The sequence below is a fragment of the Betta splendens genome, chromosome 11 (genome assembly GCF_900634795.4).
Source record: "Betta splendens chromosome 11, fBetSpl5.4, whole genome shotgun sequence".
Taxonomy (NCBI): domain Eukaryota; kingdom Metazoa; phylum Chordata; class Actinopteri; order Anabantiformes; family Osphronemidae; genus Betta; species Betta splendens.
Genome location: NC_040891.2, coordinates 7,299,737 through 7,321,178, shown reverse-complemented (window position 1 = coordinate 7,321,178; position 21,442 = coordinate 7,299,737). Strand labels below are relative to the sequence as shown.

The following is a 21,442-nucleotide window of genomic DNA, read 5'->3' as shown; positions in this document are numbered from 1 at the left end:
AAATAATATTTCTTACGTTACTTTCTACTCACTGGCCCAACAGCTCGAGCTCACGCTACCTTGCTCTACATTTTTGTCCACGTCACTCCGCAGTCAGTTCAAAAACGCGTCCGCCCAACTACTTGCACCCGCCCCGTCCGCACATTCTGGCCTGTGATTGGGTGGATCAGGTGTCACATTACGCCTGGCTACTCTAAGCCCCTCCCCAACTATAACGCACGAGCCCGAGGCGAGGTAGTCCACAGTAACAGATACTGTGCGTGTCTCCGCTGTGAGGAGAAAATGTTGTAGCTTTCGCCAAAAACCTGTAAGTATTTATTTCTGATTCATTTTTTATAATATCTAATGCGAAGCAGTGTCTGTGTTTGCTGGCGTGTTTCAGCTTCCGCTTCATATCAGCGCCAGCGCTGACAGCGCTCGTGCCGCGTCCGCAGCAGGAAGCCTTGGCTCAAACGAAAGATCGCTTTCGATGGAATTATTGATTGACTTCGTCTTCGCGTTTTGCCGTTGAACTGGTGCGCGAGACTCTCTGCTGCTTCAGAGTGAGTCTGGGCTCTGGTCGACGCGTCGCGAGACCGAGTTCGCGAGCACATGGTTGATGTTGGGCATTTTTCTGAGCTGTTGGCCGGGGAACCGAGCCGGGCAGCGCGTTTGAAGGGGACACCTGTGGGTTCTCCCCAGACGGCGTGTCCCCATTAATGCCCGACTCACTGAACCAATCACTGCCTGCTGAAGTGACATCATCACCGGCGCAGGCAAACTATTATTCTTTTCTTCATTCACTAGGATCAAATTACACGTGGAGGTCACTGTAAGGACTCAGATTGGAGCAATGTCTTGTATAAAGCGACAGTGGGGCAGATCGGTTTACTAACGTTCTTAGGCTTTTATTACAGGAAATATGTTTTACATAGTATTATAAGTGTCGAAAAAATGAGTTTGAACAATAATCTTGATCAATCCTCAACATGATTGGCAGGTAATTAATCAATAATCAATATAATCACTGGGAGCAGTTTAACACTATTATTCTGTGGAACACTATGGTAATAAAACACTGAGTGATTTCAGCCTCACCATTTAAGCACTTGATTGGCTTTGTGATGCCACTCTAACTTGTTATGAGTTCAAACAGTGGCTGCGGTGATGGCATCATCAGCTCTGGGCCATTCACAGACGCCTTTCTGTACACACAGTATTTAAGCTAGTTTAAACAAATCTGTAGCCCGGCGGCTCTTGGTAACACATGTGATCTGAGGGTGAGGCTGCTTCGAGAACCTGTAATGAAGTCACAGATCATGTAATTGCCAGTGTTTGAAAATTGACTTAGTAATATTATACAGTTCTATGAATGAAATGTACACATTCAGGTTTTAGACTTCAGCAGATCTGCAATACATAACCCAGACAGTTCATTAGCATAGCAATAAACAATAACCCAAGTCTCTTGCCTAAGTGCCCTTGAGCAAGACAGTGAGTCCCCACGAGCTCTGGCAGAAGCGTTCAGTCCTGCGTTCACGTGAGCCGAAGGACGACTGCGCCGCAGGGATCAATTAAAAACGTCCCAATCAGCTGATAGCTGCTCAGCAAAAATTAATTTTTCCTGCAGCTTCTCTGGGCGTGAACGTGGCCAGTGTGACTCACTGAGTTATCTCTATGTCACTCTCTCCTTTGCACAACACCCACCTAAAAGCTGGTAAATACAGAGCACTGCTGTCTTGACTAATTCACCAAATGGCCACTCTGAGAATAACCCGTGGGGGGCGGGTTGCTTATATTCTTTATTATCCCTGTGGTTTTCTGAGGTAATAAGATGTTGTGCTTTATTGTATAGTCAAGGCAACTGGTCGGAGGCTGGTGTGAAAGCATAACAACACTGTCATCTTCATCATCTTCATCATCTTCACCTTCACAAAGAATAATAGCCTTGTGTTTTGAGGACTTATATTTTCCATTAAGAACAAAGGAACATATATTCTAGCCTCTGGGTTTTTTCTTTGTATCCATAGCAACCAGTGATTGAGCAGCAACGCGGAGTGTCCCTTGTCTCAGCCGGGAGAAGGCAGAAAAACAGCTTTTGTGATGCAGCCTGACAAACAGACGCGTTGGTCAAGAATCTATGAGCGCGCCGCTTCCCAAGACTGTCGTCTTCCTGTCGGAATTTTTGTGGGTCGCCTGAAAATGCCTGACAGCCGAGCGTCATGCTGGGGCTGATTTCTCAGCCCTTTGATCACTGCGCTGATACACATGTTAGTTTCCCTCTGCGGCCGCGCAGGGAACACAGGCACTGTATCATTTTGAGATGGAAAATGGTGTTAAAAATATCTTCGGACGAGTCAGAGCTTTCAGCCTGTTGTGGAGCGGTGATGTCGGAGGTCGGATCAGCTGAGTGGTGCTGCCACTAACCAATCCAAGACCATATGCTGCCACACATTTATTACACGTTTTTAGTATCTTCCTAACGTGGGTGTTGGTGTGTGAAGTAGCCAGAGACTGTAGCCAGATGTGAGTCTATTTAAAGCATCTTGGACTCACTCTCAGTTTGATAATCAGAGGATCACGCCAGGCTTTAACTCTATTAATCTGTGAAGGAGCTCTGGCACTTTAATAGAGGTAGAGTCGCAGTCAGGCCCAGTCAGTCAGTAATGGGGAAGGTGGGTTTGTGGCAGTCCTACTGCAAGAATGTGTGTAGACAGAGAGCAAATGGAGCTGCTGTCAAGTCAAGGACTGTGCGTTTGTCATGCCAGACTGGAAAGTCCAGCCGGACCATCCCTCAGGCTTCAGCCTCCTTGTCTAGAGTGCTTTTCATAGAAACTGGTCAACAATGAAAAGGAGGTTTCTTTTCGGAAAGCAAGGGGATATTCGTGCACCTACATGCCCCTCTAGGCAGCATTAAATGCTTAACATTGAAGGTTTGACACTCATCAAGGTTTTTACACTATTTATTGACTTTGAGTCTATTTGCATTGGTGCCCTTGTCTTCTGCTTCTAATGCCGAGCAGATCTCTGCTTAAAAATGATTTCATTCCAAATCGTGACTTCAACGACTCTGAGGGGACGTACCTGTTCTCAGCCAGTTGCCGTGACCTTTTTCTTCCGCGCTGAGAAAAAGAGCAAAACTGCCAGAGGGATCAAAAGAAGAGAATACCTAAGATTATTCATTTACAAACTGTGGGTTGGAGGCCAGGCCACGCTGAACCGTTCCTGTGCTCTGTGGTCTCGTAAAAACGGGTCCTGATACATGTAAAGGAAAGAAAAAGAAGTCTTTATTCCCTAATGTGTGCCTTGCAAGAAAAACCCCTGCTGTGCATCAAATGGTTGACTGTCATTACTAAAAACTGAAGGCAAACCTAGTGTTACAGTGCAGCTGTGTGAGGTGCAGTAATACAGTAATGACTCGTTGAGGTAAATAGGACACACAGTGGGATGCTGAGGGTCTCACGTCACCTTTGTTCGTTTAGATATTGTACAGTACCCTGTGCCAGACAGTAGCACAGTTAAAGATTTTTGGATCAGTGAAATAAGGAAGTTTTTTGACACTTTGATACAAACAGAAATCTGTGCATCTGTGCATGGCTGATGTTTGAGGTTTTGCTTTGAGGAAGTGTGTTGCTGCGGGGCTGGTTGCTCAGTTGTATGAAAAAGGAAAACGGCTGAAGACTGGAAGGCAGGCCTGAGTGTTTCCTTCATGCCACAGCCTGTACGCACTGATTATAATCATGAATGTGTATTGTGTTAGGTTAAGTTCACCTTTGGGAGCTTGAGGTCCTACAGCAAATGCATTGTGTTTAATAGATGGTCATATCTTTTGTTGTTCGAAGTCTATAATCATTCAAACACAGAGTGGTTGCATGGAGGATGGATGTGTAGTAAATTCCTAACTTGATCTGTATCCATAAGCTTTTAGGTAAGGATGCTATGCATGAAAGGCATGAACAACAGCTTGATGAGCTAAATCAAGTCTATCATTTGAAGCCTCCTCAAATATGTTGCCTGTTCTTTTAATCTGTGCTCCGGAGCCGTGAGCTAAGTGGGCTGCCCATGTGCTTCAGTCTGCTTTTAGCCCAGTGTTGACTGTAGCTAGCCGCGTGTTATGGTGTGTTGGGGGGTATCGAGGCACGGAGCACATTCTTTCCTGTCGATGACTCATGTCCTGGGCACGGCGCTGACTGTGAGCGAGGCCATGGGGAGCTACTAAACACATGCATACAGTACCTACCAGACCATTTTCACACGGTATAGTTGGGACCATAGTTAAATTCCTGAAGTTCGCACCGATTTGCATGCAAGAAGGACACGAGAGGCCACAGGCATTCAGCTGTCTGCAGCTGCACTAGTCCACCAGACAGGCACACCTGAGCGTAGCCTTTGGCCGTGTCAGCGTTCACGGTGGCTATAAAACACAGAGTTATAGCAAATATGCATTTGAGCCCGCTTACTCAGCACGCTGGAACATGCCATTTGTGGCAAAGGGAGGAATCCATGTAACAGTACATCACAGTGAGAATGCGGTGTTCCCGACTCACCCCATATACACACAAACATCACCGTAACTATGTAACACCGTAGGACAAACTCACTGTAAAGAAAGAAACGCTTTAAACTTCTTCACATCTAATTTTAGAAAAATCATTGGTGAACTTAGAACTGGAACTTATTTGTACTGCACCAGCTGATCTTTTGAAGGACTTTATTATTACAAGCTCATGTTCAAGTTTTTAGCGGGTATTAAGTGTTTGTGCGATGCTCTGCACATTCCATTGGGATGTTTTCCTGGATTTCAGGCTTCACATGCTTGTGTAACTTTACTAGTAATAAAATGAAAGTGCTTTCGTCCGTAGGGCTGGTATGTACAGACTGTGTGATTTCTCTGTTTTCATCTTTCTGCTCTCGTGTGCTCCTAGTGTGAAATGACATCAATTTGGTTTGACCTTTCTCCCTAGTGCTGACTGTTGTGGAGTGGCCTTCAAAGGTCAAAGTGATGCTCCTGGCTCCGCTGTGATCTCTGTTGCCGCGGTTCCCACAGAAACGAGACAACTGTCGCGGAATGATGACGTCGCCATCGCCCACTCACAGTGACAGCAGCGGCTCCTCTAAGCATGACAGCAACCGGGTGTGTGTGGATCTGCGTGAATAAAGTGCTTGCAGTCGCTATTAGCGTCGCCTGTTATTATCACCTGGGATCAGATTTCTCATTTAAATGCAGAATGTACTGATCCAGCAGATGCTAATCATTTATGCATGTGCACATGTTGTCTAAGTCAAACAGTCTAGTGATTAGATTAATAAAGCTTGTTCTATGTTAGCAAACATTAAGGTGTTGCTGCTGCACACACTTACAGTACACAATGGCCAATGCTGCAGTCAAAGTGGCCTTTAGCCATGCTATCTGCAAAAGTGACTGATGGCCTATTTAAAGGTGTAGGTCTGAACGTGCAACACAGCTTATCATTGATCCCGTGTCTCCCTCCAGGACAGTTGGGAGATTGTGGAGGGGCTCAGGGGGGTTCCTGCCAACATGCAGGAGCCGGACAGACAGGAGGGCTTCCTGCTCAAGAGGAGGAAGTGGCCCATGAAGGGGTGGCACAAGGTGAGCTCCCGACCCACTCGTCTCAAAGCTCTAGACAGTGAAACTCCACCTGTGATGTATTCTACCATCACACATGTTTGACTGAACCAAAGATCTAATTTGTCAAATAGGTATTTAATAATACTGTAACAACGCCAATTCAAAACAACTGTAATGAGTCCATGTGCACTTCTACTGTACCTCCTACAGTAAAATAAAGTATTGTGTTATACAAATATATAGATTTTTGTTAAGAAAATAATACAGCTATAAAAAGAAGTAGTCCATGTGGGCTTTAGTTGGATTTTATTTCTAGTTTGCATCAAGACCGAACCAGAAATACTTTTAGTTCTCCCTAAATGTCTAGTGATGAGTCCTGACCTTTTTTTTGACATTTCTTCCTCTTCACCATTCTAGTCCTCAGTATTTCCCTTTTCCACTCTTTTTATTCCCAGCTGATTATACTGTAACCCTGACTCATCATCCTCCCCCTCTTTTCTTTGTGAGTGTGCTCATGCATACCTGGAAACTTCTGCCTTGGAACATGAATTGACCACATCTTAAACACTAATATGTCATAACAAAACAGTACTTTTCATAAATATGTATTGATTGTGTATGACTTTCTCTGCCAGAGATACTTTCTGTTGGAGAGAGGCATCTTGAAGTATGCAAAGCACGGAGCTGATGTAAGTATCGCCTCAGTATCGCCCCCTGCCTGTCATTCGTGAGACAGTCAGGCGCTAATAAAGTTCTTTTTTGTCACAGCTGAAGAAGGGAAAGCTTCATGGCTGCATCGACGTCGGCCTTTCTGTCATGTCCGTAAAGAAGAAGGCCATGTGCATTGACCTGGACACGGAGGACAACATCTATCACCTGAAGGTAAATCTGAATCATCTCTCTCACCTTTCATTTCCTGTGACTTTCATGCAGAAACGCCCACTGTGGCTTCCCCCACGTTACGGTTCCTAATCCGAGCGTGTGTCCTCCAGGTGAAGTCTCGGGAGCTGTTCGAGGAGTGGGTGTCGAGGCTCCGTCATCACCGCGTCTTTCGGCAGAACGAGATCGCCATGTATCCCCACGAGAGGCATCTCTTCCACCCCCACGCCTCGCCGTCGCCCTCGCTCAGTGACACCCTGAGAAAAGCAAGTGGTGCTCGGTCCGTTTCCCCGTTGTGTTTGTGTCGCGGTGTGTCGCGTGTCTCATGGGCGTCTCCCTCTCGAGCAGCGGGCTACTCTGACCAAGCAGGCGTCCCTCCACCAGGCGAAGGTCAGCTCTTGGCTCCACTCTTCGGAGGACATGGACAAGTGCTGCAAAGGTCGCCTGTTGTTTAGCATGATCATTGTTGCCTTAATGCCTGTGTACTTTGCAGTGCCACAATCTCCTCATTGTAATAATAATAATGATCCATGTTTTTTCTCAGACCTGGAAGAATGCGAATCCTACCTCCTGGACCTCAACCTGCTGTTGAAGAGCATGGAGGTCCTCCACCGCACGTACTCAGCTCCAGCCATCAGTGCACTACCAGTAAGCAAAGACAGACCAGTTCATCAGAACTGTTCACCACTCACACTCCGGATATATTATACTTCATTGTTTTTCCATTACAGGCATCTACTTATGACCTCCCCAAAAAGGAGAAGAGACCAAGAAGGTGGAGATCCAAAAACAATGGCAAAGAGAGCAAAGCCACACTTCAGGTACAGCCACAGTAATTATTATCTGCATGCGGATACACGATTCGGCGACACGAGCGTTCAGCAGTGGGACTAAAGGGGCGAATGTTCAACAGGTTCCAAGCTGCATATCCTCCAAGTCGCCTCGTCTCCACGCCTCCAACCCCAACCTTTCCTCCACGGAGTCCAACGCGCAGGAGGCCTGTGCCGACGCCCCAGACTCACCCACAGACGCGTCTCGCCTGCAGGAGGACTTCTGCCAGCTGGCCAGCAGCAGTGAGTTCCCGGAGGTCGCTCTGTATTTACTTCACATAGAACAAGATGTTTGCTTTTCGCTAAGTGCCTGCTTCCGTATGGTGAGGCAGTTTCCATGACAACTCTGTAGCCGCTGCCTCCCTTAGTTTTTCCACCGGACTCTCACGTTTCCCTCCCTGCAGTCCACGCTACGCTGAAATCAGCCTTTAGCTCCCTGGTAGCAGAGCGAGACAGGCTGCGGCACACCATCGACATGCAGGTCCCGCAGCCCACACAGGTCATGGGCTTGAAAACCACCTATGCCCCCGTGAGTGGCCCAGATTCACAACGATGATGATGATTGTGCACTGCGGTCCAGGTTTTCTCAGGTGACTTTGTGTTATCAAAGCAGGAATGTCCCGGCGGCTCACACTCCTTGGTCCACCAGGTGTCCAATGAGAGCAGAGCATCTCTCCCGGATTCCATTTCAGAGTTCTTTGACGCTCAGGAGTACCTGCTCTCCTCCTCCTCCTCCGAGAACGAGGTCAGACGCCACCTCTTCTCTAAAATGTTAGAAATATGGGAAAATAGGTTATTTTAATGTAATTAATTTATTGAATTTGTGTTACTTGAGATGAAAGTTGAGTCTATATCACACCTACAGTAAAACTGCCCCAGCACAGAAACACCTGGTAACCTGTAGGTCACTGAGTGCAGCTATGACTTTGTCTTTTGTTCGTCCTGTCCAGGTGTCTGACGACGACTCCTACATCAGCGATGTCAGTGACAGCGTCTCCATGGATACCTGCAGCAATGAGGGAGGCAGCGAGAGACACAACTCCGGTGCGCGAGCAACTTGTGTGTCCTGTGCGTGTGTGTGTCAAAACAACAGAGGGAAAGACAGACGGTGTGAACAGGCCTTATTCTTTCACAAAGGCTCGTCTATCTTGAGCCCTTGTGCCTGTGACTAAGCCTGTGTGTGTGTGTGTGTGTGTGTGTGTGTGTGTGTGTGTGTGTGTGTGTGTGTGTGTGTGTGTGTGTGTGTGTGTGTGTGTGTGTGTGCGTGCGTGCGTGCGTGCGCGTTTGTGCGTTTATTCAAAAAGTGTCAAATAAATTATGAATGTGTGGAATCAGGGAACTACTTGCTCAGAGAATGTGTTTAGCAATGCTGGCACCGATTTGTTTACAACCCCAGTGTGATGTTTCATCATGTGTCAAAGCGTCTGTGAGCGCGCGTCACTGAGTCACTGCCGCACATGGTGTCGATTTAAGGTTTTCACTGGTTACACTGGAAGTAAAAAACTTTACATCTTGCATATAAAAGTTGCTCATTCACGTCATTTCCTGTCTCACCTCCTTCCTTCCCCCTCTGCTTTTGCTCCCTCCAGTCAGCAGCGTGGTGACGCTGGCCAGTCGTCGCTCCCTCTTGCCCTCCCCCAGTCCCACCAGCAGCGTCAGCCTGTGGAACATCCTAAGGAACAACATCGGCAAGGACCTGTCCAAGGTGGCCATGCCGGTGCAGCTCAACGAGCCCCTCAACACCCTGCAGAGGCTGTGCGAGGAGTTGGAGTACAGTGAACTGCTGGACATGGCCAACCAGACCCAGGACCCCTACCAACGCATGGTGAGCTAGCACCGCTAACGCTAAACCTGCACAGGGAGCTGGAGCTTTGTGAACATCTACTTTACTAATGCACAAACCTATGCACAGCGTGTATATATCTGATTAGTCTCACACAAACATGCTTGATTATAGTAACATATATATAGTAAAATGTGTTGCTGCAAACAGGCTCATTCTTCCTCTCTGTTTTTCCACACAGGTGTATGTTGCTACCTTTGCCATATCTTCCTATGCCTGCACCTACCACCGGGCAGGAAGCAAACCCTTTAACCCAGTCCTGGGAGAGACCTATGAGTGTGACAGACCTGATAAGGGCTTCAGGTTTATAGCGGAGCAGGTAGAGATCGCGGACTTTACGAACTACATGATTTAGCACAAATGCATTTAGACTGTATTTTAGTTTAGTTAAAACACAAAAATCAGATCTGTTAAATGTAATTATTCTACATTAAGGTGTAGTAGTTTGCAATAGTTTTCTGTTGACTCATATGTTCGTGAACTTTATCTCTGATTTTCTAGGTAAGTCATCACCCCCCTGTGTCAGCTTGCCACGCGGACTCAAGGAACTTCACCTATTGGCAAGGTGAGCATGATTAAGCAACCACACCACTGTTCTTGCGTCTTTACTACATAGTGGAGATTAAATTTAGGATGGAAACCTAATGCACTATACTTAACCTCATGTGTCTTTGGTGATCTCATATCACTTTCCACTGTGTGACATCATTTGTTAATTGTGACACTGTTTGCTGACGAGACAATGACATCTTAAGATAGAAACATATACAGAAACATGAGAGTTTCCATTGCCACAAAGCTGATTTGGAACCCATTATCATTCAGATGTTCGGTGGAAAAATAAATTCTGGGGGAAGTCCATGGAAATTGTTCCCATGGGAACCACACATGTCACACTACCTGCGTAAGTGCTTTACTCTTACTTAGTGTGTCTGTGTGTGGGTGTGTGTTTACATGTGGGTGAATGTTTGTACGTCCACTCCTGCACAAGTAATATGAGTGTCCATGTCACTGTGCACTAAGGATAGAACATGCTTGTTTTGACATATTTGGTATTAAGTATGTATATATTTCAGCTTTGGTGACCACTACGAATGGAACAAAGTGACGTCCTGCATTCATAACATCCTGAGTGGCCAGCGCTGGATTGAACATTATGGAGAAATGGCCATTAAAAACATCAACAGTGATTCCTGTCAGTGTAAAGTCACATTTGTGAAGGTTAGAAAACACAAGTATTATATTTATATCTTTGTTTGTCTTCATACATGCTGTATCATAGACATTATCAAAGCCAGCGGTGCCCTCTTGTGGACACAACGGGGAACTGCAATTTAAAATACATCATTACCTAAAACTAAATACCTTAACCATTTTTATTATAATGTGCTAAAATAATGTTGGTGCTGTTTCCTTTTAGGCAAAATCATGGAATTCCACAGTAAATGAGGTACAGGGTGTGATTACTGATTCGAAGGGTAAAGTTGTATACCCCATCTTTGGGAAGTGGCACGAGTCTATGTTTCAAGGGGATCCACCTTCTGCCACATGCATCTGGAGAGCAAGTGAGTGATCAAAGGGAAATTCCAGTCGACAACCTTTACGTAACCGCAGCATAATCAACGTGCACAGCATTTTGTGACATCTGCATGTGTCTGTGTAGACCCCATGCCTGCGGACCACGACCAGTACTACGGCTTCACCCAGTTTGCAGTGGAGTTAAATGAGCTCGAGTCAATGCTGAGACCCTTCCTCCCCCCCACAGATACACGCTTCAGGCCGGACCAGAGGTTGGCCCCTTTCATCATCCCTCAACCTTGTAGATATCGAATACCTACTTCTTTAGTTACTGCTTGGACCATATACTAACTCACTGTTGCTACTACTGTAAATGGTCGTGACTCTTTATATGGAGCTTTTCATCTTTCCCCACTGTCTCTGTGGTCATTGTTCAGGCTGCTGGAGGAGGGGAACATCGACGGAGCTGAGGAGCAGAAACAGAGGATAGAGCAGCTCCAGAGGGAGAGGAGGAAAGTGTTGCAGGACAACAGCATGACGCACCAGCCTCGCTTTTTCAAGTATGTGCTCATCTTTGTTCGTTTGTGAGTCTGTGTGCAAATAAACATCATATGGATGCTTTTTTCCATCTTACTGACGTGAGAGCAGAGCGGGTGTTTTAAATAGCTGTGACTGCAGACTTAATAAGTCTAGATAGATAAACAATCAATTTCCAACCATTAGATCATTGTGTGTGGTGTCACATTCATTTCATTGCATGTCACTCATGAGTCTCACCAACAAGTCTTTCTCTTATAGTCATCATGCAAAACCAATGCCTTATCTTATGCTAAAAATGTTTTTTGTACAGAGAGATGCATTTAAATATGGGTAATTTTATTAATTTACCTTGTGTTGGCAGGAAGTCTAAGGATGACACATGGGTGAGCAACAACTTGTACTGGGATCAGCGGAAGGACACTGGCTTCAGCAAACTGGACTTTCCTGTGTTGTGGTAACTCTGGACGTCTCCACTGCCCCTTGTCGCAGGATGGGAAGTAATAAAACTGAACTGAGACCAGCATCGAAGTGTCTTAACCCGGTTAACATGAACTGCTTCATGTCAAGGCGACCCAAACCCTTGTGGGCTTCCTGGTTCCTCTTTACAGATGAAGCTGAGTCTGTAGAACAACATTTGATTTACTTGTATGGTTGATTATGAATCATGAGGCAAGATGTTCGCCTCTTATTGTCATTATTCTAAAAAACACACTGTCAGTAAACAGTAAGATTTTATTAATTTTTTTTTGCATCTTAGCATTTACCAAAGTGCCTTTTATTGCAGTGTGACACTCAGTCACCTGCTGAAACAGTTTTGCACACAGGAGACTGTAACGACTCCTCCATTGAATGATGTCAGAGTGATAAAGAGATTTTAAAGGGTGAGAAAAGGGTCAGCCTTGAAATTGATGAGCGGCTCTAGTATTCTTCCACTGAATCAGCGTCATGAATTCAAGTTTGTGATTGCTTTAAGCCAGCGGCTGATCACAGGTTCTATTTTTAAAAGCGGGCCTTTAGCCTTTTTTCAGCACGCTGCCTTGTTTTAATCGGTCACGGTGGTCATGGGATTTAAATATTGTGATAGTTTTTCACAGATGAAAACAGCAATAATACTCCGTGTTTATTAAACATAATAAACTGTAATGTGGAAAAGTTGTGTTGTGTCTCACTGTGTGACCTAATGCAGCAGGTGACGGTAAATTTTAATTAAATTGGAAATTGTAATGAAAACAACAAAAAGTGGACCAAAAAAACTGCCTTTGAGAGATGTTTTGTCGATGGCCATAAAATGAAGTCTGAACCCGGGCAAACAAAAATAACATTTTAACTGGAACAACCGACCACAAGATGATCTAACACTCCGGGCTTTGGAGGAAGAATCCACCACCACCTTAGAGGGGAAACGCTACACAGACGCTGCTACCGTGTTTTATTTATTCTGCTTCTCACTATACTGTGATCAGATATATTCTCATAACATGAGTAGAGAACGTACAGTATTACTGATCTGGGGCTGCAGCTAAATGCGGCTGAGTCCATTAATGATGAAGTTGCTGACTGTATATGCCACTGTATAAACAGCACAGGTTGCCCTTTGTGGGCCACATTATAGGCTTTTCACATATATGTAACCTTATGACTGTGTTGCCTTGTAACATAAAAGAATATACGAACTCCAGGGAACTTGGGCGCGCGCACACGGATGCCACAGCTCATATGAGCCTAATTAGGTCCTAGAGGATCAGCAGAGAGGCGGTGTTTATCCTGGACTGTACGGACACCCCTCAGCCACAGCTCAGAGCCAACACTCACTCATTTCCTTCGCTATAACTCTGTTTCACAGCCCAGAGCCGCTTCGTAGTATCGCTGAGAGATAACCATCAAATCCGCAGGGTTTCATATTTATTGCGACGGCTAATTTTTACGCATTACGCATCGGTGGCGCCGGCTGCGCGCGCGGACGGACCGAAGGAAGGAAGACGATCAACTTGTGAAGTCTTTTAGAGGTAAGCGACAGTTTTATTAAATTAGATCATCGAGGTAAGTAACTAATCCAGTGTCAGTAGAACAACCTGGTCTAAATATGGTCTAACATTTCCGTTAGAGCCCTTCCAGCACGCGCGCGCTAAGGACCTGGTTGATGTTAGAGTCGGTCAGTCTAAGTCTCCTGCCGGGAAATACGCACGCGCGCTGGCACACGTGCTCCCAAGTTAGTTTAGGAATGCTGTGACGTAAACTGTTTATATTGTGGAAAAATAGGATGGAATTGGTTCCAGTTGTCTTTTACCTTTAATTGCTGTACAATTCAAACTTAAGTTTAATTGGTTGTTTGGGCGCCGCGTTAACTTATATATGGTCAAACATACAATATATTGTTTCCTATTATTTTCTGAATCTGTAGCATCCTGGTCACATTTTTAAAAACAGGGTTGAAACTGCTAACGAGTTCCTAGGAGTTATTTTTTTGGTGTGAATTTACGAGAAGCCTTAATTAATTTACACTTAATGACTCAACGATAAAGGAGGTTAAGAGGTGTTAGTATGATAAGGAAATGACTACCTACATGTCGATAGAACTATCAGATCAAAATGACTTGTGTTTCTGCTCCTTCCCTCACATAAAAAAAGCTCTTGTGCCAGATTGCTTTAAATATTTATACAAAGAAAGCAGAGCCAGCAAATTAGGAAAATTGGCTGTTCCGTGTGTGTGTGTGTGTGTGTGTGTGTGTGTGTGTGTGTAGTTGCATGTGTGGGTTCGTAGGGACTTTTTATTTGTTTCATCTCAGTTGTTGGGTTACATTTTGCTCATACACCTACACAGGTTCCTGGTATTACTGGGTCAAACGTTGTAACAACTGGTGGGAATCCCTGTTATTAGTGTCTCGTGGACCAAATAAGCTCACGTTAAACCCCTCAATGTCTGCCCCCCCCCAGCTGTCTGCCGTCCTCATCAGTTATGTTTTCCAAGGCCACTGCCAACTTCGTTCGCCAGATTGACCCTGAAGGAAGCCTCATCCACGTGTCTCGTGTGAATGACTCACACAGACTGGTTTCCATGGCGCTTGTCGTCAAACGCAACAGGCTCTGGTCGTGGCAGCGGCCGAAGTTCCATCCAACAGATTTCATCCTCAGTGACTTGTTGCTCGGGGACGAGGTTCTCTCTCCTGGTGTGTACATGTAGAGGACAATTCCTATATAATATTGATTTCCTTGCTATCAGAGGAGCTTTTCTGTTGTCTGTACATTAACATGTGCTCCTAGAAGTGTGTGAGACAGACTTTCTCAGCTATGAGGCAACCTTTGGAGACAAACTGTCCGGTAAGCTGAACACTGAGGCCGGATCTGTCGTCAACCTCACACTGGAGGGTCAGGGCACCTCCAAGCTCCGATCCGTTTTTGGCAAGCTGAAGAAAGAGGAACTGGACGTGAAGAAGCTGTTACGTGACTCCCGCGACAGGTGTTTAATAATTGACTGTTCACGCTGTTATTACACTGAAGCTAGTGACAGGAAGGTAAATTATAAACAGGAACAGTGTGTAAATGTAATTAGAGGTGAGACTTTTGATGCCGGGACCGTGAACAGTGTAATGCTGAGACCCACATCAGTCATTTTTATTGCATCTCTTTATTAATATTCAAATTGCACTTTGTCTTTTTTTGCTCAAAACGCACTGCCCAACGTTCCCCTTTCCCACCAGGCTGGTGAACATGCAGCACAGGCTGGTGCAGCAGCTCAGGAAGCAGACGGAGGTGCTGGCCGTGGTGAAGGAGAGGATCCTCACCACCAGCTCCTGCTCCATCACGCAGACTAAGCAGGAGAACTGTGCCATTCAAGGGATGCTCGGCATCATGGGAATGCTGGGAAACTCGGTTAAGGTGGGCGATGGTTGGGAACGTTGCTTTCATCCATATTGGCATATATGACGTATGTTGTATGTATTTGATTTCAGGGGTGATGTATTATTGTTTGTGTGTGTGTTCCCAGGTATGTGTGAGGGACAGAAACGACATGGAGGCAGACAGTGATGTTTCCCTGGAGATCCCGTCAGACACAGTCATCGCGTACAGCATTTTGGAGCTGGAGATCAAAAGAAATGGACAGTATGGTGAGAGAAGAAATCTCAGAATCACAACAATACTTCTGTAATTCAACGTTTTTTTTCTTTAAGCAAACAGCTGAAATTGTTTAATGACGCTCCCGTGGTTCCTCCTCTGTGCTTTAATCAGAGTATGACGTCTGTATTTTCAGATATATGCCTACAACCAGGAACAATAGGAGGCTTTGAGGCAGAGTCGCCTTCCAATGAGTCCTTGGATGTGGTGGATGGTCAGTACAATAAAGGGTGAACTCATTCATATATTTAACCAGCTTCAATAATGAGGAAACCTTGCATGTGCTCCCCTCACAGGACCAAACATGAACATGGACCTGTCTTCACTGGCAGAGCTGCCTCAGTCGGCTCAATGTGTCCTGTTCACGGGTCTCAGAGGGACGATGAGGGACAGATCTGCTCTGTCGTATCTCCAGTGTGTGGTGAGTGACACCAGCATCAATTTGCTGCATGTAATAAGATAAGATGAGATAAGAGTCTCTATCAAGTGCAAACGTTTTGTTGAACATGTTTTCTGTTTCTCCCATTTTCTTCTTCTCTTTTAGCTGCAGGATTTGTGTAGCGGCGAGTCACTTGATTTGGCAAAGCAGGAAGACCTGTCCGACAGTCAGAGACGAGCGGTGTCAGTCATACTGGATCAGCTCAACCCTGACAGCCACTCCAGCAGCTTAATGGCTGCTCACCTGTTGGTCAGCGCCATGGAAGGTAAGGGTCATCTCCCTAAACACACATTTCCTGCACAATTTCCCAGAAACCAATCTTCTGATTATTATTTTCTACATTTCAATCTTGTGTTGTTGTAGAGTTGCCTGATGATGCGTTGTGCTTCCTGAGCGAGAGCTGCCCTGATTTCCTGAAAGGCATCAACACACTGGTACATAAATGTCTCTGATTGACATCACAGACTCACACCCTGCAAAAAACGTGAGCATTCTGAAATACAACTCTCTCTCTCACCAGATGTGCAGGATGATAAAAAGCAGCGGGCCTCTGCCCATCCAGTGCCTCCCCTCCCTGCTTCAGGACAACCAGGCCTTCCAGCTGGTCGAGCAGCTGCTGAACTTCACCAGTGTGACGCTGAGGAGAGACACAGACAGACTGTGGATGGAAAAACCAAATGAAGCAGCATTTGTCCCTTTGCTCCTCAGCGTACGGGGATTGTCTGTACTGTGTAATGATCTGTCGTAGAACAAGTGTCTGCATGAGCAGACCTCTTTTGTGAAATCTATTTACTTTATTTCCTTCTTTATATGAAGTTTAATGTTTCTAAGCTCACTTTGGTTTATTTTGTTACATGAGATTCATGAGATACACAAAACACATAAATTCAAATTGTTATTGCTATTTTTATAAGAACAACACTTTTGTATGTAACAAGCTAATATTTTTGGATGGATCAATGATCAATAGATGTGATCAGTGATGCAGCTTTTGTGTTCTTTTTTGCCTGTTTCATCATTTATTAAGTCAACAAACCGTTGTTTTTTTGTACGACTAAAATAATGTTTTTCTCATTGTTTAAATGTATTAAGTTTTATCTTAAAGAGATAATTAATTTCTTAGAACTGTAGCTTGTTTATCGTTGTGTTTATTCAGTAACACTACTATCTACAAAAGATAAACAGTAGTTAACATTAAGGCATTTCTAATTTCTTAGCTCAAAGTGTTTAATGAGCTTGTTCTTTATTGCTGCTGTCACCAGCCTACAGTAAATGTATTTTGCAAAAAGCTTTATTTTACATTATCTTAATGCTAAATTTGAAATTGTTACATTTTTACTAGTGTTTTAAAGCTAAATCATGTGTATCAGTACTTTGTTTACATTCCAGTTCATGTCTCGTTTTAGCTACTGTATATTTAGACATTTTGAAAATAGCAAGCCTTTTATATAAACTGTCTTTTCTTTAATTGCACCTTGATTCATCTGTTATGCTTTTCTTGAAAATGAGAATTGGGGTCAAAATGAATAATCATGACATACATGAGGATGAATGCAGAGCATTACATTGAGAATGTGTGCTTTGTCTTTGATTAATGTCTTTATATAACGTCTTCATTATTTTTTAATAAAAAATATCTTGTTTTCCCATTTGTTTGACGGTGACGGTGTTTGTTGTATCAGTCTTTTTTACGGCCACGTGGGGTCGCTGTTGTCTCTGGCGTTGATCGTCGCGGACAGGAAAGACGTCACTCTCCTGCGTCAGTGACGTAGGCGGCGTCGCATGAAAACACAGCGGACAACTCCGCATTGGAGTTTGAGGAGTCACGGCAGAGACGGTGGAGTTGACGCCGTCAGCGAAGATGACAGTTTGCAACTTTTTTCTTCAGGGACGTTGTCGTTACGGCGATAAATGTTGGAATGAGCACCCGAGAGGAGGAAACAGAGGAGGAGGAGGAGGACATAGCAGCAACTACAGCCGCGGGTCTGGTCAGCAACAGCAGCCCAGAGGAGGAGGAGGAGGAGGGGGTAAGAGTAGTGAGGACTAAATGGAAACTACATATAACTTTTGTTTTTTATTCAAATCCAATAAACCAACTCCACAGTCACTTCAGACATTGTTATATAAACACCACTAACGTCAAAGCACGAGGCTGCGTTAATATGCGACGTTTGTGTTGATTTCAGGCTTTGGAAACCGAGTTTGGGTGAATCCCAATCAGCAAAAGGGAGGCTACATCCAACCCTCGTCGTTTTCCTCTCATGGAGGTAGTGAGTGGAGCAGAGGGGGTGGAGGAGAGGCAAACTGGGGTCGCGGAGAAGGAGGAGGTGGGGGCAGTGACTGGAATCGAGGAGGTGGGGGGAGTGACTGGAATCGAGGAGGTGGGGGGAGGAGGGATAACGTGAGGAGCGCTGATTTCAACTTCGGAGCTCAAAACAGGTTTTCAGCGCTTGATTCTCCCAGTGCTTTTGACAGAGGGGGGAGGCGAGGGGACGTGGCAGCAGCCGGTGAGGAGGACGATGACAAAAGCCTGTGAGTGTTTTTGGTGCTCCATTAAAAGCAATGCAATGCATCAATGTGTCATTTGGGCATCAGTCACGTGACGTCTGTCCCATGGTTTCCCAGGGAGATCATTCAGGCTGACATGGAGTCTTGGGAAAGTTCAGGCCAGTGGGTCTTCTCGTGTTATTCAAAATCCAAGGCATCTTTATCCGGTCAGTACCAATCAATATTTTGCATTCACATGATTTATATTATTTGGAGTGGCAGCACTAGCTGGATATGGTTGATTGGAGTCATATGTGATTTTTATTTTCATCAGGTTTCACTGATCTCTCTCCTGAAGAACTCAGACTGGAGTACTGCTCTGCACAAGCTTCAGGAGACCTGCAGAGTTATGTAAGAGTAGCTCCTAATATTAACAAGAAGTTCCTATTGAATTCTGCATGTAGTGCATGTTTTTTATTACTTTTTCCTTTGTGTGATCTCTGAGTTTCTGGCATGTTAAGATGTTTTTGACCTTTAAGAAGTGCTTGCTTTATATGTTTAGCTCAGTGGTGTCAACCAGTTGCTCAACCAGTGGAGAAACAGAATCCAGGAACTGAAGGTTATGACTCCAGCTACTCGTGCTGCCTTGGTGAGATGCACGGTCACTGCAACAGCCCTTCTTGGTTTGTTATAATGTAGTGCACATGTTTTAATCATTTGTTTTGCCTGTAGCTGGCAGAATTAAATAACCCAGCACCTCAGACATCTTCAAGCAGCTTTGGATTAAATACTGCAACTGGATTTGGATCTTCTGCATCTGCTTTTGGAAGCAAAGGTAAAGCTTTGTTTTATGGTAACAGTATAAAGTAATGGGCGAGTATTTTAGTATTGAATAATCTATTTTGTAGAATTGACTGCTCCTTGCAAATGGGTGGTCCAAGACCTTAAAACATGAAATGTTGAAATGTCATCATTAAGCTTCAGGTTTTTGATGATAGTTTAATGCCTGTGTTAGTGTTTTCACACAAACACAAACGCTCTTTGATGTCCCCTGAACCCTCTGTCCATGCAGGCTTTGGCGCTTCAGCACCAGTGCAGGCCAATAGTTTCAGCTTCGCTGCTCCTACTGGGGGATTTGGGTCCCCGGCTGCAACAGGTTTCGGCAGTGCCATAACAGCACCCACACAACCTCCCTCTGGATTTGGTTCTTCTTCTGCTGTCACGTCTGCTCTATCGGCTTCAACCTTTTCCTTCGCTGCCCCGTCCTCTGACAAGCCGGCCGCAAGTACAGGATTCGGTTCTGCCTCAGGGTTCAGCTTCTCATCTGCAGCAAACGCGGGAGGAGGATTCGGTAGTGGTTTCGGGACGGAAGCACCTGCAGTCTCAGGAAGCAACAATGTTCAAACAAGTGGAGGATTTGGGGCAAGCGCTGGTCCAGCTGCAGCAGGAGGCGTGGTAGCAGATAGTCTGTTCTCCTCTGAGAGTGCACTGACACCAGAAGAACTGAATCAGTTCAAGGCCAAGAGGTTCACTCTTGGTCAGATTCCTTTAAAACCTCCTCCGAATGGCTTGTTGGTCCTATAATCAATAGGGACATTCATCATCCTTTTTTAAAATGGACATGGTGAATGTACATTTGTTTTCTATACAGGTTAGTTTGATCGCGTAAATGATGATAGCGCTGATATGCTTTTGTTCCTGAAAACCTACTTTCTAGTTATTATAGTTTGCAATGCTCTGAAACAGGTGTTGTTGATATTTTATGTCCCTATATATATATATATATATATATATATATATATATATATATATATATATATATATATATATATATATATATATATATATATTTACAAGCTATTCTGTATATAGACAACTTTTTTGTCTATGGATTTCACTGAATGCTTCATGTAGAGTACAGTAGAATTTGTACCTAGCTGCAAAATGTAAGCACACAAGGTTTTAAAAAAGGTTTCATACAACCCAGTAACATTTTTTGTTCTTTTCTATAAGTAGATGAAGGTTGCTCAGATTGTGTATTTTTCTTTATTTAAATTGTAATATGGTCTAATGTTGAAACATCTGAAGCCAAAACACCAGCTTTTAGGCCAGATGACGATGTGTGAGTAGGCTATTGTATTAGTTAAGTGTTGAGCACAGAGGGGTCCGCAGTAGGAGTAAAACGGTAACGGTGAGGCAGTTACTACTGTTCTGCTGCAGGAGCTTTGTTTCTGCTGACGGCAGCATATTTCCAGCTTACAGAGGTTTATGTGATATCAGCAAAAGGTGAAAGTGAGCCATGTGAGTTTCATCCCATCCATGGCCTTAGGTCTTAGAAATAATGCATAGAGCAACAGCATACTGTGCAACATGAAGTAGTATTTTTCTCTGCCACATCAGTCTGTCAGCAGTAATGTCCCACCCAGACCCCCAGCACCACATAAGACATTAATAATTCAACAGATTAAAGTGTTTGAAATGCCGACTAGCTTATGAAATGGAACTTGTTTAAATAGTCATCCTGATTCTTCAATATGCCTGAGAAATATGGGGATTTATGAGTCCTGGTTTGCCCAGAAGCAAATATGCAGATCTCATCAGTAAGTGCTGTAGCATCACATTACCAGCCTGCCTGAGTTTATGTAATGATGTAATGTCTGAGCAGAGGGGATCAGAGGAATATGAAAAATGAGGGACGATCCCTGTACAGACGTTTAATAAAAACATTTTATCGTTTTGAGCAGTTGCTAAATAAAAGATGATTAAATCTCAGAGTGAGACTTAAAATGTGTTAACACAGTTGTTTCCATTCTACACTGATTTTACAGGATACTCTGTGCACCCTCCCTCATTTAATCTCCCACCTTCCTGTAAAATCGTGGCTCATTCAAACCAGGTCACGTGACCATAATGTGTACTGTAACTTAATCGAGTGTAACCTGATTCCTGCACTGTGGACCTTCTGTATATGATGCTCTTATAAACACAGCACTGTTTTCCATAGGGGCAGTATCTGCTTGTCTTTACTCCCAGTTTAGACTATATATAAACAGATCAATCCTTTGACTTGTGACTTCTGCTCACAGGTCTTAAAATCCCTCTTCCTGCTTAGCTGGTTTCCCCAGATCAGCACTTTATGCTGCAACCACCACTTGAATCCCGTCTCGCTGCAGAATGACAACGGGCCGATTCGGATTCAGGGCCGGGCGTCAACGTTCGACGCG

At 44.5% G+C, this 21,442-nt stretch overlaps 3 protein-coding genes across 3 annotated transcripts; all 3 read left to right on the top strand.

Annotated features, from left to right (window-relative positions):
* Positions 1-191: 191 nt before the first annotated feature.
* On the top strand, positions 192-12,334 carry LOC114865740 (oxysterol-binding protein-related protein 3-like). The gene is made up of 23 exons (XM_041072932.2): positions 192-307; positions 2,010-2,166; positions 4,944-5,113; positions 5,474-5,590; positions 6,205-6,258; positions 6,338-6,451; positions 6,562-6,714; positions 6,797-6,887; positions 6,993-7,096; positions 7,180-7,269; positions 7,362-7,521; positions 7,683-7,807; positions 7,892-8,023; positions 8,229-8,322; positions 8,868-9,103; positions 9,303-9,440; positions 9,623-9,686; positions 9,947-10,025; positions 10,198-10,342; positions 10,542-10,686; positions 10,785-10,911; positions 11,077-11,199; positions 11,541-12,334. Exons 3-23 carry the CDS (start codon positions 5,048-5,050, stop codon positions 11,635-11,637), a joined length of 2,454 nt encoding a protein of 817 aa, XP_040928866.1. The 5' UTR covers positions 192-307; positions 2,010-2,166; positions 4,944-5,047; the 3' UTR covers positions 11,638-12,334.
* A 596-nt stretch (positions 12,335-12,930) lies between these two features.
* LOC114865787 (gasdermin-E-like) lies at positions 12,931-17,413 on the top strand. Its single transcript, XM_029167245.3, has 10 exons — positions 12,931-13,185; positions 14,114-14,346; positions 14,441-14,636; positions 14,878-15,055; positions 15,165-15,285; positions 15,429-15,506; positions 15,589-15,713; positions 15,837-15,996; positions 16,095-16,165; positions 16,252-17,413. The coding sequence occupies exons 2-10, from the start codon at positions 14,136-14,138 to the stop codon at positions 16,477-16,479; spliced, it is 1,368 nt and encodes a 455-aa protein (XP_029023078.1). The 5' UTR covers positions 12,931-13,185; positions 14,114-14,135; the 3' UTR covers positions 16,480-17,413.
* A 69-nt stretch (positions 17,414-17,482) lies between these two features.
* Positions 17,483-20,990, top strand: nup42 (nucleoporin 42). Its single transcript, XM_029167351.3, has 7 exons — positions 17,483-17,758; positions 17,918-18,263; positions 18,357-18,445; positions 18,553-18,629; positions 18,781-18,867; positions 18,951-19,053; positions 19,291-20,990. The coding sequence occupies exons 1-7, from the start codon at positions 17,593-17,595 to the stop codon at positions 19,800-19,802; spliced, it is 1,380 nt and encodes a 459-aa protein (XP_029023184.1). The 5' UTR covers positions 17,483-17,592; the 3' UTR covers positions 19,803-20,990.
* The last annotated feature ends 452 nt before the right edge of the window (positions 20,991-21,442 follow it).

What these genes read in the sequence shown, in the direction of transcription:
- LOC114865787 (XM_029167245.3), top strand. Translation starts at nt 14,136, where the DNA reads ATGTTTTCCAAGGCCACTGCCAACTTCGTTCGCCAGATTGACCCTGAA. An exon ending in GGACGAGGTTCTCTCTCCTG is followed by an intron (nt 14,347 to 14,440) that starts GTGTGTACATGT and finishes ATGTGCTCCTAG; the next exon opens with AAGTGTGTGAGACAGACTTT. An exon ending in GTTGGTCAGCGCCATGGAAG is followed by an intron (nt 15,997 to 16,094) that starts GTAAGGGTCATC and finishes GTGTTGTTGTAG; the next exon opens with AGTTGCCTGATGATGCGTTG.
- LOC114865740 (XM_041072932.2), top strand. Translation starts at nt 5,048, where the DNA reads ATGATGACGTCGCCATCGCCCACTCACAGTGACAGCAGCGGCTCCTCT. An exon ending in AGGACCCCTACCAACGCATG is followed by an intron (nt 9,104 to 9,302) that starts GTGAGCTAGCAC and finishes TTTTCCACACAG; the next exon opens with GTGTATGTTGCTACCTTTGC. An exon ending in GTAAAGTCACATTTGTGAAG is followed by an intron (nt 10,343 to 10,541) that starts GTTAGAAAACAC and finishes GTTTCCTTTTAG; the next exon opens with GCAAAATCATGGAATTCCAC.
- nup42 (XM_029167351.3), top strand. Translation starts at nt 17,593, where the DNA reads ATGACAGTTTGCAACTTTTTTCTTCAGGGACGTTGTCGTTACGGCGAT. An exon ending in GAGGACGATGACAAAAGCCT is followed by an intron (nt 18,264 to 18,356) that starts GTGAGTGTTTTT and finishes ATGGTTTCCCAG; the next exon opens with GGAGATCATTCAGGCTGACA. An exon ending in CAGCTACTCGTGCTGCCTTG is followed by an intron (nt 18,868 to 18,950) that starts GTGAGATGCACG and finishes TTTTGCCTGTAG; the next exon opens with CTGGCAGAATTAAATAACCC.